Source organism: Vicugna pacos, chromosome 19 (assembly GCF_048564905.1).
Source record: "Vicugna pacos chromosome 19, VicPac4, whole genome shotgun sequence".
Lineage (NCBI taxonomy): Eukaryota > Metazoa > Chordata > Mammalia > Artiodactyla > Camelidae > Vicugna > Vicugna pacos.
The window spans coordinates 10,499,446-10,515,809 of NC_133005.1; the positions used below are offsets into that span (position 1 = coordinate 10,499,446).

The 16,364-nt window shown below is 41.0% G+C and overlaps 1 protein-coding gene across 1 annotated transcript in view; it reads right to left on the reverse strand.

Moving 5' to 3' along the window:
• LOC140687210 (uncharacterized) overlaps positions 1-16,364 on the reverse strand; it is a 68,805-nt gene that overhangs the window by 15,570 nt on the left and 36,871 nt on the right. Inside the window, exon 5 of the mRNA XM_072943524.1 lies at positions 15,406-15,515. Within this exon, the coding sequence (XP_072799625.1) occupies positions 15,406-15,515 (110 nt within the window). The remainder of the gene's footprint in view (positions 1-15,405; positions 15,516-16,364) is intronic.

Genomic DNA, 16,364 nt, shown 5'->3' on the forward strand with positions numbered 1-16,364 from the left:
TGGATTAAATATTTAAAAAAAGAAAAAAAGATAAATTCAAAAGATAAGTGACACTGAAGGAAAACCACAGCTGGGCTAACAAGCTAAGTCACAAATCAAAGTGTGATAAGTGTCGGTTTACTGATCTAAGTTTTGCTGGGCTACCTGGTAAATCTGAAGTTTAGTGTCAGTTTACTGGGCTAATAAGCTAACCCGAAAATCCAAGGTCAACATTTGTCAGTAACGGGATCTGTTCCAAATTGATAAGCTTCAGTGTACTGATTCCTTGCTTTTTGTTGTTTGAGCCTTATTGGGTAATAGCCCCATACTTGTAATTAACCCTATAAAACCTCATGTGCACGTCTTGGAGGTGCTCAGAGCCTTGGAAAAAAACCCCTCTGAGCCCGCCAGCGTAATAAATCTCAGTACTCCAACCCTCTGTGTGATTCTTATTTCTTGGCTGGCCTTTTGTTTCCATAACAACACAAGCGATAATGCCCGTGAGATAAATCTGGGGAGGCTGCTGGTAAGTCCCCATGTCTCACATGGGAAAATCTGAAACACCCTTCTCACCACTCAGAGTCATCATAAGCCCACCCCACACCTCCTGCCGTTAAATGCAGGAGCACGGTTAGGGCCCGGCCTTTGCTGTCTTTGTGTCATCACAGTGATACAGGATGGAAAGGGGAAGAACACAGCCATTCAAGGAAGGACGCAGCAATTGACATCAAAATGGTGAAGGATTCAACCCCCAATAGGCCTTGAGGCTCAGGATGAAGAGATTTAACTTCTAGCAGATCTTGAGATTCAGTAAACATCCATTGTAATAGTAACGTGGTGAATAACATGCCCCAGGCAACATGGCAGTCCCAATGATAGCCACAAAAAGTCAAAGGGTGGGAAATGGCCAACTCCCTGGGAATCCTAGCCCCTTGCCCTAAGGCTGGTCCTTCTACTTATTAGCATATGAAACCACCAAGCCCAAGAAAACAAGCGACACAGCGCCACCTCGCGGTCACCACTCTCTGACCCTCTTTGGAGAAGACCGACCTTCTGTCAGTGGGGACTGTACCTACTTCTAATCTGTGCATCAAACCCCCACACCTCGTGACGTTTCTCTTGCATTCCAATGTATCTGTCTGAATATATATACCTTTACTCAACACTGGCTTGCTCTTGAATTCTTTACTGCATGAAGTCAAAGAACAAAATCTGGTGGGGCACATCCCAGGGGCTCAACGAAAGCCTGGGACACAGCCCTTCTCATGCCCAACGTTTTTTATTCTTGTATCAACAGGACTGGGCTGTGAAGTGAGGTCTGAGGCCCCAGCTAAGGTACAGAACCAGCTTCCAGGGTTCCAATTTGCGGGCAGCCTCTCCCCCAGCTTGGGCCTTGGGGTCTGCCGGGTTCTCTGTGTTTCTCTGTTGTGCTGACTCCCCAGCCAGACAGCGTACTCCTAGGCCTGTCCCCACAAAACCCTTCTCTCCAAAATACAAGCACGTCATGTCACAATCCTCTTGTTCAGCCAGGAAATGTTCAGCCCACTTTTTTCCTCCCCAATAAATTACCCAACTGTCCTCCCTCCCATCACATCACTTCTTTCTTTGTGAGAACTCTGCACTCGCCACACCCCATCATGAACACAGGTGTCTTGCTGGCTGTGACCGAGATGTTTCTTTCTCACACAGCTAGCGTCCTTTCACTTTCCCCTTGTTACCTTAAAAAAGCCTTTCCTGAGTCACCCACCCCTCTGATTATGAACTCACAATGTGCTGAAATTGCAGTCACTATGTGCATACATCCCAGTTTTGGCTAGGTTTCCATCACAAGATCTTCATTAAGGAGCTGCATCAAGAAGTTTAAACAGGCTATTCTTACATCAGAGTGGAGGAGCCTGCAAAAAATTTAAACGGCTTTGAAGAGAGTGTTAACCAGGGACAGAGATGTCGCGGGTCCTAGTCAAAAGTGTCATGAGGAAAAATGTTCTCCCAAGGCTCAGAGTGGCTTCTGAACACAGAATCCACAGGGAGGAGGTGACAGGTAGTGATTAGGTTGGGTGATACAGGTTACGCTCCCCCAGCTGGGGAAGAATAGGTTTTTTTCTTGTTTTCCAAACAATTTCCTACTACCTTTTTCTCTTATTGCCACATACCATTTCCTACGAATTAAGCATATCAATGTCAGTCATTTGGGCCACTTGGGAGAAGCTACACAATGCCATTCACAGGGATGGGGCATGACAGCCACACCAGTCTAGGTTGAAAGACCAGTGGGGGTATTTCCAAGGTAATCACGGGCATGCAGCAAACTCCCCAGCTTCAATGACCTCATCTCAAAGCTGGGGTCAATAAAACTACCAAGCAAATTGCGTGAAGATTATGGCCGATGTTTACTAGGTAAGTGCCCGTGAAAGCTGCCGCTTAATGGGGAATGAGTACGATCAATGAGGCCCTGTCTACCTGCCCACACGCGCCCTGCCTTCCTGCCTTGCTGCAACAGCAGAGCTTGTTTAGCTGAGATGAACGCCCCCAGAGCAGCCCGAAGGGAAAGCTCCCAGCTCTGCACGGCGAGACGTGTTCCTTTCCTTCTCAGAGCTGATCACAGTTTGCTGTCGTATGTTTTTATGTTTATCCCTTTTGTAACTGCCTCTCCTCCCGAGTTTTTGCTCAAGCAGCACAGGGCCAGGTGTGTCTTGGGTCCTGCCGGATATTCTGGGCAGGGAAACAGCCAACTCCATATCTGGCTCTGGTGCTGAACGGAAAGAGCTGAAGGCCCAGGGGCCCATGCTGAACCGAGGCCCCTGCACCCAAAATTATGGTCTGACTTTGGGCAAATTACACAGTCTTCTTTACCCTGAGATTCCTCATCTGTCCATGAAAATAACTGCCCATGTCACACAGAGTTACAAGTATTAAAGGAAATCACCAAATTCACAACCTAGCCAAGGGGCTACAAGTGCATCCTCAACAGACAAATGCTGCCTTTACGGCTCTGACGCACGCTAAGCGGGGCGGCCCCACACAGTGAACACTGCTAAGTGTCAGTGTGTTAAATGCTTCATGTGTGCTATAATACTCTTTAGATCTTACAACAATCCCAGGAAGAAATGAATATTATCATGCCCATTTCACAGATTCACCAACAGGTTAAGAGAGTATGCATTCTATTCCAAGGCCCTATGGTGAAGAAATGGCAATTTAAACCGGAATCTGGGCCCAGGCCTTGGCTCCATCTCTCTCCCATCCACCTGACCACTTGCCTATGAATTCCACCTGTCCAATATAAAAGTTTGCAGCCTGCCATCTCTTAAAAGCAATGTGTGCCACCGTTTGTCAATGTTGTTTAATTACCATAAACTGTTCTCAGAAACCACTACAGTAAAGAAAGTTGGACTTAAGGAATTCTGCATTGCGTTCTCCTGCAATGTGCAGGATCCCTTTCCTACACCTCCAAATCCAAGTGTATGCTTCCTCCATGTTTATGTTTGCACACGGCTTATTAAAGCAGAAGGTATCTGCAGTAATTCCATCTCGGTTGCTTTCCAAGTTTGCAGATTATCCATATTCGGTCTGTGAACGAAAATACTACGATGTGAATGAGAATACTGCAACCATGTCAGTAAACAAAGAATACTGATACCAAGTCATTAAAGGCTGCCGCCACCCCCCGGCGAGGACAGGCCTGCAGCCCAGCCACTGCAGCAACTCACTATGGTGCCCTCTGAGCAGACTCAGAATAAGAAAGGATGGGCTACTGGCCCGAGATAGCTAGGTGCTTGTCTAAAAAATGAATTCAGTGAGTCCTAATATTTGCTTCCTCCCATTCATACAAAATCACTAAATTCTTGAACTTGAGATACCTGGCTTTCTTTAGATAACAAGTAATCTTTTATTGTTCCAACAACCTGGTCTTTGTTGTAAAGCTCCTATATATCCTAGCTCTTCCTCAACCTCTTGGGAGCAGTCCCTCAGAGAGTTCTGAGAGACGGTCATCCTGGCTCGAGTCCTCCCGCCAAATAAAACATAACTCTTAACTTTTAGGCTGCACGTTTATTTCAGTCAACAGTTTTGGACACCATGAAGCACCACAGCAGATTTCTCTCCACCTGAACTCTCCGAGTAACCGGAGCCTTGGTACCAGCAGTGGCCCTTTGTGCTCATCTGCCTCCTCGGGGGGTCAAGATGAATTTGGCTGAGTCTCTCCTGGTTCTCGGATCTCACATATTGGTTGATGATCCTAAGTTTTATCTGGCGGTGTATCCAGGTACGTGGCCCTCCAGTTGAAAGAAACTGAGGTGAATTACCCACCCAGTGGAGACATCCTGTGTGGGGCCTGTTTGAAAGATAACAGGAAATACCCACCTTGAGGATATGTCCAAAGTGGGGCTGGTGGAAACATATGAGGAAAATACTCACCCAGTGGAGACATCCCGAGTGGGTCCAAGTTGAAAGACACTGGGTTCAGGACTGAGTGGTTAGGTAAGAGGCTGGTCTAATGTTTTCCTCAATTTGGTTACCTCCATTGAATTTTTCAGGATAAAAGTAAAACTCTTATGAGGAAACTTTCAACTCCAAATTTTGGACCATCCTCCTGGCTGGTAACAGCATTCTCGGGTGACAGGGAATCTTCCAGGAGTGGTAGACACAAAGACTTCATGCCACAAGAGTTGTCCCTGTGGGAAATCTTACTAGCAAATTTATTCTGAGAACCCGAGCTTACAATGGGGAATAGAACTTTCAAAAAAAAAATAAAGAACAGAAAAGAAAAGAAAAAGAAATGACAGATTGCCAGTCTCCAAGTATTACCCCAGCCAGATTTATGTACATACAAAACTTACAACATTAATCGGGAATAAGAAAAAAAAAAAACTCACTCTGGAAATAACCAGGCCTGATAAAAACATTTTTTGGCATTCTGAACTTATAAAAACAAAATCCCCTTTAGGGGGAACTTGGATTTCTCTTCCTGTGTCCTTGAAATGTAAACGTTTTATCTTTCTCTGGGTGTTTTAAGTGTGTGCATGTAAGTATATATATGTTTAGTTTAGTTTTTAAAGGAAACCTTGGACTCTGCCATACAAAAGGTTCAAGTATTGTGTACATACGGTGGCCACGCAAATAAATTGGGATTCTAAGCAATTCTTTGATTGTACCAATTTTCAGATATTTTGCCATCTTAAACTTTGTTGCATCAGCCTGGACCACGAAGGCTTTAAGCTTTTGGAGAGTAAACCTTTGAATTTTATTTAGGCAACACCCCGACTCTCATGTGGAAGGGCCTCTTCATCTTATTGGTTTAAAATCACTATATATATATATATATATATATATAAAAAAATTGATGGCCATATGATGGAATTTTTAATTTGGAAAAACTTTTTAATTGGTGAAAGTTTAAAGAGATCTCATTATAAACGGCTGTTTTATTGGTACCTATTAAAATAAAGTTTAAATGCAGAAAAATATATCTAATGGTTAACCTAAGAACTCAGATATAAAAATATAACTGGTTTGAAAAGCTACATTTTTGTTTTTCCTTTCTGATAAGTGTTTCTAGAGATGCTAATAAAAACTTAGTATAATTAATGTTAATTAGGTTGAATAACTGGAAAAAGGATTGTAAAAATATCAAAAAAACAGATAAGTGGCTTATCCCAAATGGATAAATATTTTTATATGGTTATTTTGAATGAGACAAATAAAATGGACATTTTTGGATTTACATACAGGGATTTGATACTACACTACGTAAAGTTAAAAAAAAAGGGCCAAAGAGTTCACCTACTCCCCCCCAACATTAAAGTTCAAACAAGTCCGTTTTATTTACCACAGTTTAAAATATATTTATATGTAGACTGAAATACTTGATCAAGGATTGGGACAACAGACCAATTAATGAAATTAAAAATCGAGAAGGGCCTAAGCTCTTTGGCTGAAACTTGGGCATCCTAGAGACTTCTATAAAATTATATACAATGTATACCCACAAAAAAAAGGTTTCTGTCACTCCTTCTAGAAATAAGAATTATTGATTAAACTTAATAAATATAAAAATTAAAGGTATAAGATTTAATAAAATTGAGATAAAAGTTTGTGAAATTGGTATATTTAGATGGTCTTTATATAAACCTTTTGCTTATGTTGTGGGATAGATATGTTTCAGTGGAAAAACGCTTCCCCTTCTTGGTATTATAAGGCTGGGCACATGTCTGTCCCTCTGAAAATATTAATTGAACAAATTAAAGGAAACCAATATAGTTACTTGAGACGTCCAATATAACGTAAATCTAAAAAGTAATTTGAGTAGCTAAAAAAAAAAATATAGGTTTACCCTGGGTTTAACTTATAACACAAGGAAAGGAGATCTTACTAAATGCCTCATGCAAGTTTTGGAAGACATATTTAAGTAAGCCTTAAAGTTTTAAAACATGGAATTCTTTGTTTACAGCTCTTCTCACTGATACAAAAATGCCATTTAAGGAGATAAAATATGGCCTGGGTGAGAGAGCAGTTCTCTGGGGACCTGGAAGACAGTGTCTTTGTCTTGCACATCAGAAATATAAATACAACAAACAGTGACCTAGGACTGAGTCTAATTAGCTCAACGAAATAAACCTTAAGGCCAAGAAATTTTTGGCATATTAGAACTCAGAACTCTGAAGGGTCCTTCAGACTTTGTGAAGAAATTTTAACTGTCTGTTACATAAATAGTAAGCCTTAGTGATTTGAGCAAGCAAATTCAGCTTACTCCAACTATTATTATACCTATCTTATAAGTAAGTTTTAAAGTGAAGCTATGAGATCTCTAGCTTTTCTCTGATTATAAGCCTGTGTACACATTATAGAAGTGAGATATATCTACTGCTAAAGAAAAAAAATTCAAAGTCATAGGGCTCTGCTTAATTGACGTAAAAATATAAGAGCTTAAACATTAAGTATTTTTAAAATAACAACTGAACAAATTGACTTTCAGCATCATGTGAAATGGAAAATATTCAATATTAAGATAATATTTGATATTGTTTAGTTTAAGTATGTTCTAATTAATATAGACATCTTTAAAGTCATCAATATTATGTATAATACCTTTACTGTACCTAGGTTTAATGAAAGTCAAATAAGATCCTGTTATATCTGTTGCAGATTTGTCAAAAAAAAAAATAAAAGTAATGTGCTGTGGTAAAATTTTAAGTAAATTAAATGCAAATGAGATGAGAGCTTTGGGTAAATATTTAAAATATATTTTTAAAATGTATGTTTAAGATAATCTCTAAGTGTTTGGTATCTTTAAATTCTAGTGTGCTAAATTAAGTTAAATGACAAGATTTTATTAAATAGCTATGCCATTTTCAGATAAAATAACATTGAAATATGAATTACTTAACATTTTACTTCCTCTTACAGTGAAACTAAAGGTATATAGAAATATTAATAAATGGTTGGTGCCACACTGAAATAGTCTCTATTAGTAAGGGAATGATCTCAGTATCCTAGGAAAGTAATATAAATGCATAAAGGAAGATATAAGAATGGAATTATATTTTGTTAATGAAAAATAGTGACTTTCTCCTGAACCTGGTTACTTCTGAATAGAAGAAAAATAAGGGACACACTAATATAAGTATAGAAAGCTGTGGAAGGCTTGTGGAAAAGAAACCCTGAGGGAAGAGTTTTGTACATGGTCAGAATTGGCTAAGTTTAGAAACAAATTGGGCAACGTAAATGAATCTTAGAAGTAAGCTGGTACAAGATTAGAATTGTTTTTCTCTCTGTTAAGAGGAAAAAATTTTCTTAAAATGTTAATCCTCCTTCAGTAACAGATTGTAAAACTTCTTATACCACTTAGCTGATCTGTTCTGCCTTTACCTTTGACGTATTTTCTTGTTAATGAATTAGTACTACTTTACAGTGATCTATATGTTTATCTGATCAAGTGTTCTGAAATCTTTCAAAAAGCTCCCCAAATATAAAATTCTAATTAATTAAATAAAAATTAATTTAATTAATTAAAATTCTTTTAATCTCCAGTTAAGTTTGGGATGCTACAGAAGGCCCCTGAAACATCCCAAAGAGAGATTTTTAACTATAAAGTTTCATTTGGCATTTTAAATAACATGGAATTGTCAAATGAATCATAAAACTTCTAAGGTTATATTGAATGAGACAATATTATTAATATAGATATTGTAGAAATTATATGGACTCCCTAAAATTCTGGTATATCTGAAATGTTACCAGTGATAATTATGGGTATAGTGAACAGATTTCTTTATTGATTACAGTGTAACGGTGTTTAACCATGCTTTTAAATCTTTTGTCATTTTTAGACAGTTAATTGTTTTCTTCTGATGGTTTTGCAAAATGCTTTCTCTTCAAGGAGATTTACTGATTTCTAATAAATTTCACACTATAGCACTGAACTAAACTGGGTAAGACATTTTAAAGTTCTAATGAAAATTCTCATTAAAAGAATTAATTACATGGGACTGATTAACCTGCTGAATATGGTTATAATTTTTGATATTGTTTGAAATACTACTGGCTTTTAACCTGTTTCCCAGACGTAAAGAATCTCTTCTCCTTAAGCTAGTTATGGTTCACAGCAATTTGATAAATTATACCTATGTAATCACACTTGGAACACTTATCTTTTCTCTCTATCTGATCCCTCAAGAGACTAAAAACACTTAGGTCCCCAGTGGCTCTATCAAACAAATTAGGGAGATCATCTCCTAACAGATATAGGAGTATAAAGATATTTTAAGGATTTTAAAGAGAAAAGAATTTACCTAAATCTGTAAGGCAGAAACCCATGAAAAGCCTTGACGTGGCTTTCTTGGCCTTAGCAAACCTTAACATTCTACCCTGAGACTCCGTATTAAAACTTCCAACACAGCCAATTTAAAAAAGCCTATATGATCAAATAATCAGACTTAACTTGTAAAAAATTAATCTTGATTTGGCTATATTTGAGAAAACTGAGGGTAACTTAAGAGAGAAAATAAATTATATTTTAGTGGATATTAAATTCTAGTTTTGTTAATTGAGGTCCATATTTACTAAGACACTTCCCAGATCATTCCTTGCTGTTATGTCACATTACTGTACGGTTTAATTGAATTATGAAAAGGATACTCTAGGTTTGTTTCTGAAGCTCAGAAATCTATCCTTGGGTAAAGTTCCAATGCCTCATGACCTGCAGCCAGGGGATTATACATACTGCAACAGGCATGACTTAAAGAACTGTCTCCAACCTGAATGGAAGGACCCTTTTTCAGGTACTCTTTACCAGACCATACACAACAAAGCTGAAGGAAACGGAGTCTCGGATTCATTTCCTATCTGAAACATCCCCTGCAGTGCACTGGCCTATCGAGTGCTGCTCAGCTTAAAACAATGCCCAAATGGATAAAAAGCTACCAGACCAGGATGAGAAGAAGACGACATCTGAGCTAGACAGCTGACCCAAGACACCGGACCAGGAGTGTATACCAATTACTTTGATAATTTCTCCAACCTTTGATTATGAACTACTCCACTTGTTAAGTTTATGATAAATTACCTATGTCTAGTACTTCTGTGTTACCTTGGTGGGTTTCCCTACTCCAAGGCTCTAACTAGATAGCCCTCAGAAACGTTATTCTAAAAAGAATTTATAGTTCTGTTTAGGCCACTGTTGATCTTACAAGGTGGGAGATTTCAACTGGCCAATTAATACCTGCTCTGACCCTGACCATAAATATGAACTTTCTCATAGGATCAAACTCAGAAACACAAGCAAAATTTTAACCCAAAAATACAACTTCTCGACTATTAAATTCTTACGCGTGACTTTATTAACGTTACTAGCTGTATTACTTATATCCTGTCTATTTTATAAAATTGTTGTCTGTTACATTTCCCAATGTGTAACTAGGCCCACAAGATTGATGATGGCTAGACATCTTGAAGAAACAGATAAAATTTGTAACCCTGAATAAAATAAATATAATAGTGTGATTCTAGGTATGGGAATGAGCAAAGATGGGTAAACACTTTCTGTATCATAATAGACTAGTAAGACAGGTGATCCAGAGAACTTTTAGTATCAACAGGGCCTGATAAAAAAAACTTACACCTTGAATGGCAACTTAGAAGATTCTTCACCTGAACTAGGAATGAGCCATCCTAGCACCGTGGGACAAAATTGGTCATGAAATGTCTCTCAAAATATTGGTCGAATTTAGGACCAAGTGAGAGCACTGTGAATGAAAATACTACAATGTGAATGAAAATACTGCAACCATGACAGTAAACAAAGAATGCTGAATCCGAGTCATCAGCGGCTGCTGCCAACCCCCAGCGAGTACATGCCTACAGCCCGGCCTCTCAGCCACTCACAGTGGTGCCCTCTGAGCAGACTCAGAGTAAGAAAGGACAGGATACTGGCCCTAGATAGCCAGGTGCTTGCCAAAGGAATGAATTCAATGACCCAAATGTTTGCTTCTCACCATACATAGAAAAGCAGTAAATACTTGAACTTGAGATATCTGGTTTTCTTTAGATAACAAGCAATATTTTATTGTTCCAATTACCTGGTCTTTGTTGTAAGCTTCTATATATCCTAGCTCCTCCCCTACGTCTTGGGAGCAGTCCCTCAGAGTGATCTGAGAGGCTGTCATCCCGGCTCGAGTCCTCCAGCCAAATAAAACAAAGCCCTTAACATATAGGCTGAACGTTTATTTCAGTGACGTTCCAGAATAGACACAACTCATCAATTCTGTAATGGAACACACTGAATCAGGAACCAAAGCGTGTTTTAGTCCGGAAAATCTCCGGGTTCCTATTTCTTCCTGTCATTATACAATCCCTCTAGAGCTCATTAATTTGCTGTCTGCTCCTCTGGCAACAAAACTCATAGAAGACTCAACTCAGCAGAGCGCCCTGCTGGGGAGAACACCCCGCAGAAGCACTGCAGGCTGCCTGCCCTCCTGCACGCTCTGCTGACCCTTGGTGTCCTCCGTGGAGACCAGGCCAACAGAGCTGTTCCTAACAGCTACAAATTTGCACACGTTAAATAAATCATTTTATTTTATATGATATTTTACGTATATACACATCTCTGAAAACAGCTTTGCAGAAGCTCAAATCTTCAACATCAATCCCCAAAGGCAAATCCGGTCCCCAAGGGGAAACAAGACTTAAGACGACGCTAAGGCCTCCAAAGTCCTCTCAAGGACCGTCAACCAAACTGCCTGCAGGTCTGCAGCTGCAGGCTGTTACATGTCTGCTTTTAAAGCAACCCCTTCCTGCCCTCGGTTATTACAGTGTCCCTCTATGCCCTCCCGTCTCAGGGTAAAAGCAGCCGTTGCAGAACCTTGCAGGGAAGCACTGACAGGACTGGACAAAGAGGATCAGAGCTAAGCTAATACTTCTGATGACACGACCTTGTCACTGTGTCACTTTACAGATGAAGATATATATAGAGAGAGGTGGGGTGATATTGCTTAAAGTCACACAGCTAATAAGTGGCAAAGTCTATAACTCTGCTCTTCCATTCGGCGTGACGCCCCAGCTGGGACGCCCACATGGTTGTCTCATGCCTGCCTGAACAATCCTCTCCTGTCACTCATAACCCACACAGGGTCTGACCCTAGCCTGCCTTTTCAGTGTCTATTCCCTCCAGTCTCTCAGGAACAAGGCCGTTTGGGCCACTGTATGACTTCCGGCTCCCGGAAACATCAGTGCTCATGCTGGTCTTGCCTGTGCATCCGGCCCGCTGCTCAGAGGCTCTTCCTCCCCTGCAGGAGTACGTTTCCAGTCTCCGCAGGGACACCTCCTCAGGGGAGCCCTCTTCTCGCTCTCAGCACGGCAGGGCCACATCCCGAGCTGCCCCATTAGGACAGTGTGCGCCCAGGTCTGTTAATCAGACCAGCAGCATCAGAGCCAGGGATTATGCCCGGGCTACCCTGCAAAACTACTGCCCGCCACACAGCCCCCAGCCAGCAGGTCACCTGGAAGTCACAGCAAGTGCCCCACCCAATCCAGAAGCCTCTTCATTTGCCAGCATCGCTGATGACTGGTTTCCAAACTTTGGTCAGTTTCGCACAAAACAGCACCTTCAACTGTGAAGCAGAGGGTTTCACTTCTGCTCCCCATCCTTACTGGTAATGTCAAGGAAAACAAAGAGGCCTTTTCTCAACACTTTTATAATGACACCCTCCCACCCACAATACTCATATGCTCAAGAGTTTGGATCCACGTGATTTTCTTTCCCTTATGATAAGCAGCTCAAAACACTGCGGGATTCCTTCTATTTAGAGGGTATTTGTACTCAGTTTATCGGCTTTAATCTGTTTTTGTCTCTCTTCAATATCCCTAGCAGTTGCCACCTCTTACTCCCTTCAGCAGCCTCCCTCCCAACATCTACTCTAGGAAATCAGCTGTGATGAGGGGCCCTGGGGCAGTCACAGACGATGCAACTAAGGCAAAGAGAGGGTCCATAATTTGCCCGAGAAGATCAGCTTCAACCCCCAACAATGTGTGTCACGTCCCTGTGTTTAACTCTTATGCTAAGCAAGATAACTTTTTGTAGATTATGGTTATAAACAGATGAGGTATAAAAATACATACAAGGACACACATCTACTCTAAGATGCTCACTAACTCCACTATTTTGTTTCTACTTATTTCTATTAAAAAATATTAAGAACCTCTGCAGTCAGTATAGCAAAATGTTACTGGGCTTTAAATCCAGAATATAGAGGTGTTAAATGTGTCATTACTCATACTTATTTGTATGTTCACAATACAAAATTATTTGAAAGTCCCTCTCACCTCCCCCTACTCACTACTGGCTCTCACCTGAGCTCCCAGACCACACATCTAACAACCTTTCACTTTACCCACAGCTGAACTCATCAGTTTTCCGCAGAACTCCCTCTGCAGCTTTCCCTCCTCAGAGCACAGAAGGACCATCATTTACCTCATTAATCCACCCAGAAACCTGGGCCTTACTCCATCCTGCATTCACAGACAGCCTTCATCCTTTCCTTTTTACCATATAAACATGCCTTCAATATGTTCGCTTTTAAACACTGACCGTCCCACCGCTCAAGTGGAAGCCACCAACACTGCCCACCTGGACTCACGAGTCTCCTAAGTGGCCCCACAGCCGCTCTCCCCTACTTGAGACAAATGGGACTGTGCCACTCCCGCGCTTTTTGGACTCTTTTAAGACCCACTCTTCTTAGAAGAAACTCCAAGTTCTTCACCAGGTGAAAGTCTTTGCCATGAAATTGTCTCCTCAGGGAGGGCAGGACCCGCCCTCTCCCCTCGGCCCCGCCCTCTGGCAGAGCATCAGCTTGGGAGGACCTGCTGAGCTACACCAGCCTGTATTCTAAACCTGGTCTGAGTTCTTAGCAAACTGCTTCACTTATCCATACAATTCCAAGGTAAATTAGAAAGATTTTAGATGTTGAGCTAGACTATTGATTTTGGGATTTTGCACTAGCAACCTGCAAGGACATGTTCTAAAGATTCTGTCTTCTTAAAACCACACCCAGGTTAAAGGAGTATTTGTGGAATGTCTTCGGAGGAAAAGGGACTTTACTTTTACAGGCTTTATGTTTTATAACATGAACAACCCGGACAGGGTCACAAATGGAACCGCCTCACAAGTGACAGAAGACAGGTGAGAGGCACAAAGCAACAGGTTGCAAAGATGGTAAGAGCAAACATGATTCTCCAACCCCCCCAAAAATTTTTGAAACAACCAAAAATTCTGAATTTTAAAAGTAAAAGAGTATCATATAGAGAAATGAAATAAATAATTCTCTTCATCAGGGTTTCAAGATCTCACTCCAGAGTTTTTAGCAGGCCATACTGAATCCTAGCACAGAAAAATCAAATGGACTTGTAGTGAGAAAGTTCCAGGAAAACTGCAGTAATTCCTCCACTTGTGTAAGGACATACACTCACCTGCTGAAGGTGAATGTAAACCGCATTCTGGATAAATTCGAAAGCTTCCAGGCTCCGCTTCTGGATGCCAAGGACATGGACAGCTTGGAAGCATGCTTCTAACTCAGTCACCGGCATTTTTACACTGCAGGGGAAATGGAGGCACCCAGTCAAGAGCAGAGATGTTCCTGTCGTGTCTCACAGGCCGTGCCTCGGGGATTCAGTGCCCTGCAGCAGCCCTGGCCCCAGGCAAGGACCAGCAGCGTTATCCACCCAAGCAGGAGGGGCACTGTGCTTGAGAAAGCCCATCTCCGATGGGGGCAAGAGGGGCTGGTGGGGTTCAGTGAACCTATAAATGCCCACAGAAATATGCCTGCATTCATTCAAGTGATGCAAACAACTGTAGCAGGCTATTTAACAAAATTTCAATTGTCAGTGGAAATTTTGCCATTCCTTTCCGCTTGTCCCCTGCACTCTGAGACAGGCTTAGGCTCTCTTACACCTGCAGCTCTGTGCAATAGTTGTGAAGTCATTTTACTTTACAGATACCACGGTTCTGCCCAGGGTGATATCCAGCCCAGAGAGGTGGCCCAGGCCAATTTAAAGCTATGTGGCTTGCGTGCGGGGACAATTACAGGAGCTGGTTCTGGAGCCAGGCCCCTCCCCACCTCTGCTCCCCTCTCTCCCGAGGCCCCGCTGCCAAGCACTCAGGCTCCGTGATCTTATGTCCTACTCTTCTACTCTACTCCAAACCCTTTTCCTTTTCTTTTTTTTCCCTAATTATTCCCAGCTGGAGTGATTTTTCAATCTCAATATCTGAAAAAAATTCCTGCAGCCGAAAAAGAGGTCTCCAGAGGTCAATGACCATATGCTGGTTCCTGAAGAGAGCCCCTGGCTACGGGGACCCTCACCAACACTCACGGGGCATCAGAGATGTTGCAGGGTTGGCCACCCCCTACAAGAGTTTGCTGTCACCCCAATGCCTGCACAGCATCCCTGCTCACAAAATATAGTTGGTACACTTATCGGTTATTAAGAAGCAAAAATACAAAATTGCTCATATTTCTTACTAATATTATCTATGAAGCTGGAAACGGAATTGTAATAAAATGTAACAGTTTTTACCCTATGTTAAATCTGTTCCTTTGAGTTTAAACCTGTGCCCTGTTTCCTAGGCTCAGACTTGGTAGCTCTGCACCATTTGAAAAAGAAAGTTGCCTTTAGCCTGAAATCTACAGGAAAGCCTATTCTCCTGGCCCTGATCTTTAAAAATGTTAGCTCATCTGCACTTCTGTAGAGATGGCAAGTTGCATAATAGAGAATAGCCTTTGTTTTTTTGGAGGTTTTACAGGGGTACCATGATTTGATCCACATGGACAGCTGCAAGAACAGCGGATTCAAAGGACAAACAATTCATAAAACAAGAAGTATGCAACAACCAACCACAACCCCGCCCCTTTTTAGTATAAAAGGAGACTGAATTCTTACTTGGGGAAGATAGTTCTCCAGGACATCAGTCTGCCATCTTCTGGGTCTGCCAGCATTGCAAGCGAAGTCACTATTCCTTGCTCCAACACCTCATCTCCCGGTTTATTGGCCTGTCATGCGGCGAGCAGAACGAGTTTGGACTCGGTAACAAAATGACTGCATTGGAGGTAGTATGTCTCCAATGTTTCCTCGTTTCCAATATGTAACATGCACATCATTTATGATCTAGTGCAAATAATTCATCAAAGACAACCACAAAAAGAAACTATACTCACCTAGCTATCAACACTGAAGTCACAACCTGTCAATTTTATATGATGTTGAACAACACAATGGAAAAACCTAACATAGGGAGTTGATTCCACGGAAATAAAATTATTTCTACTCCTTCAATACTTTTTCTTTTCTTTTCTATTTTATTTTGTTTTGCTTATTGAAAGGAAAATAAAAGTCAAGTCATTTTATTTCACGTATTTTTGTTATAGCTACATTCTTTAAATACTACAAAGAGATTTAAACTGCAAAAAAAATTGTTCATATATTAGTATAAAGATATATACACAATCAATGGGGATTAGGAAAGGAATGGACATTTACTAAAAATCCACTGCAATCCTGTCTTTTACAAGCATATCCTGGAATATAAGCTGTATGATCCAGGGGCCCCACCCCCATTCTCACTGTTGAGTCCCTTAGCAATCAACTACTAAGGCACCAGCATAGAACCATGTGATCAGTATTTTAGGAATAAATTAGGGAATTAGCACATTCAATTCTAAAACAAAAACCCTAAAATAAATACTGAACTTATTTACAGATAAAGAAAATTGGAACCAAAAAAGTAGTTATTTCCCCAAGGTCACAAAGCTAATAACTGGTAAAGACAAGATTTGAACTCATCTGCCTGATTCTAAAAACTAAGGTGGAACTCCCATTCGACTGGGGAGGGTCCAGCAGCA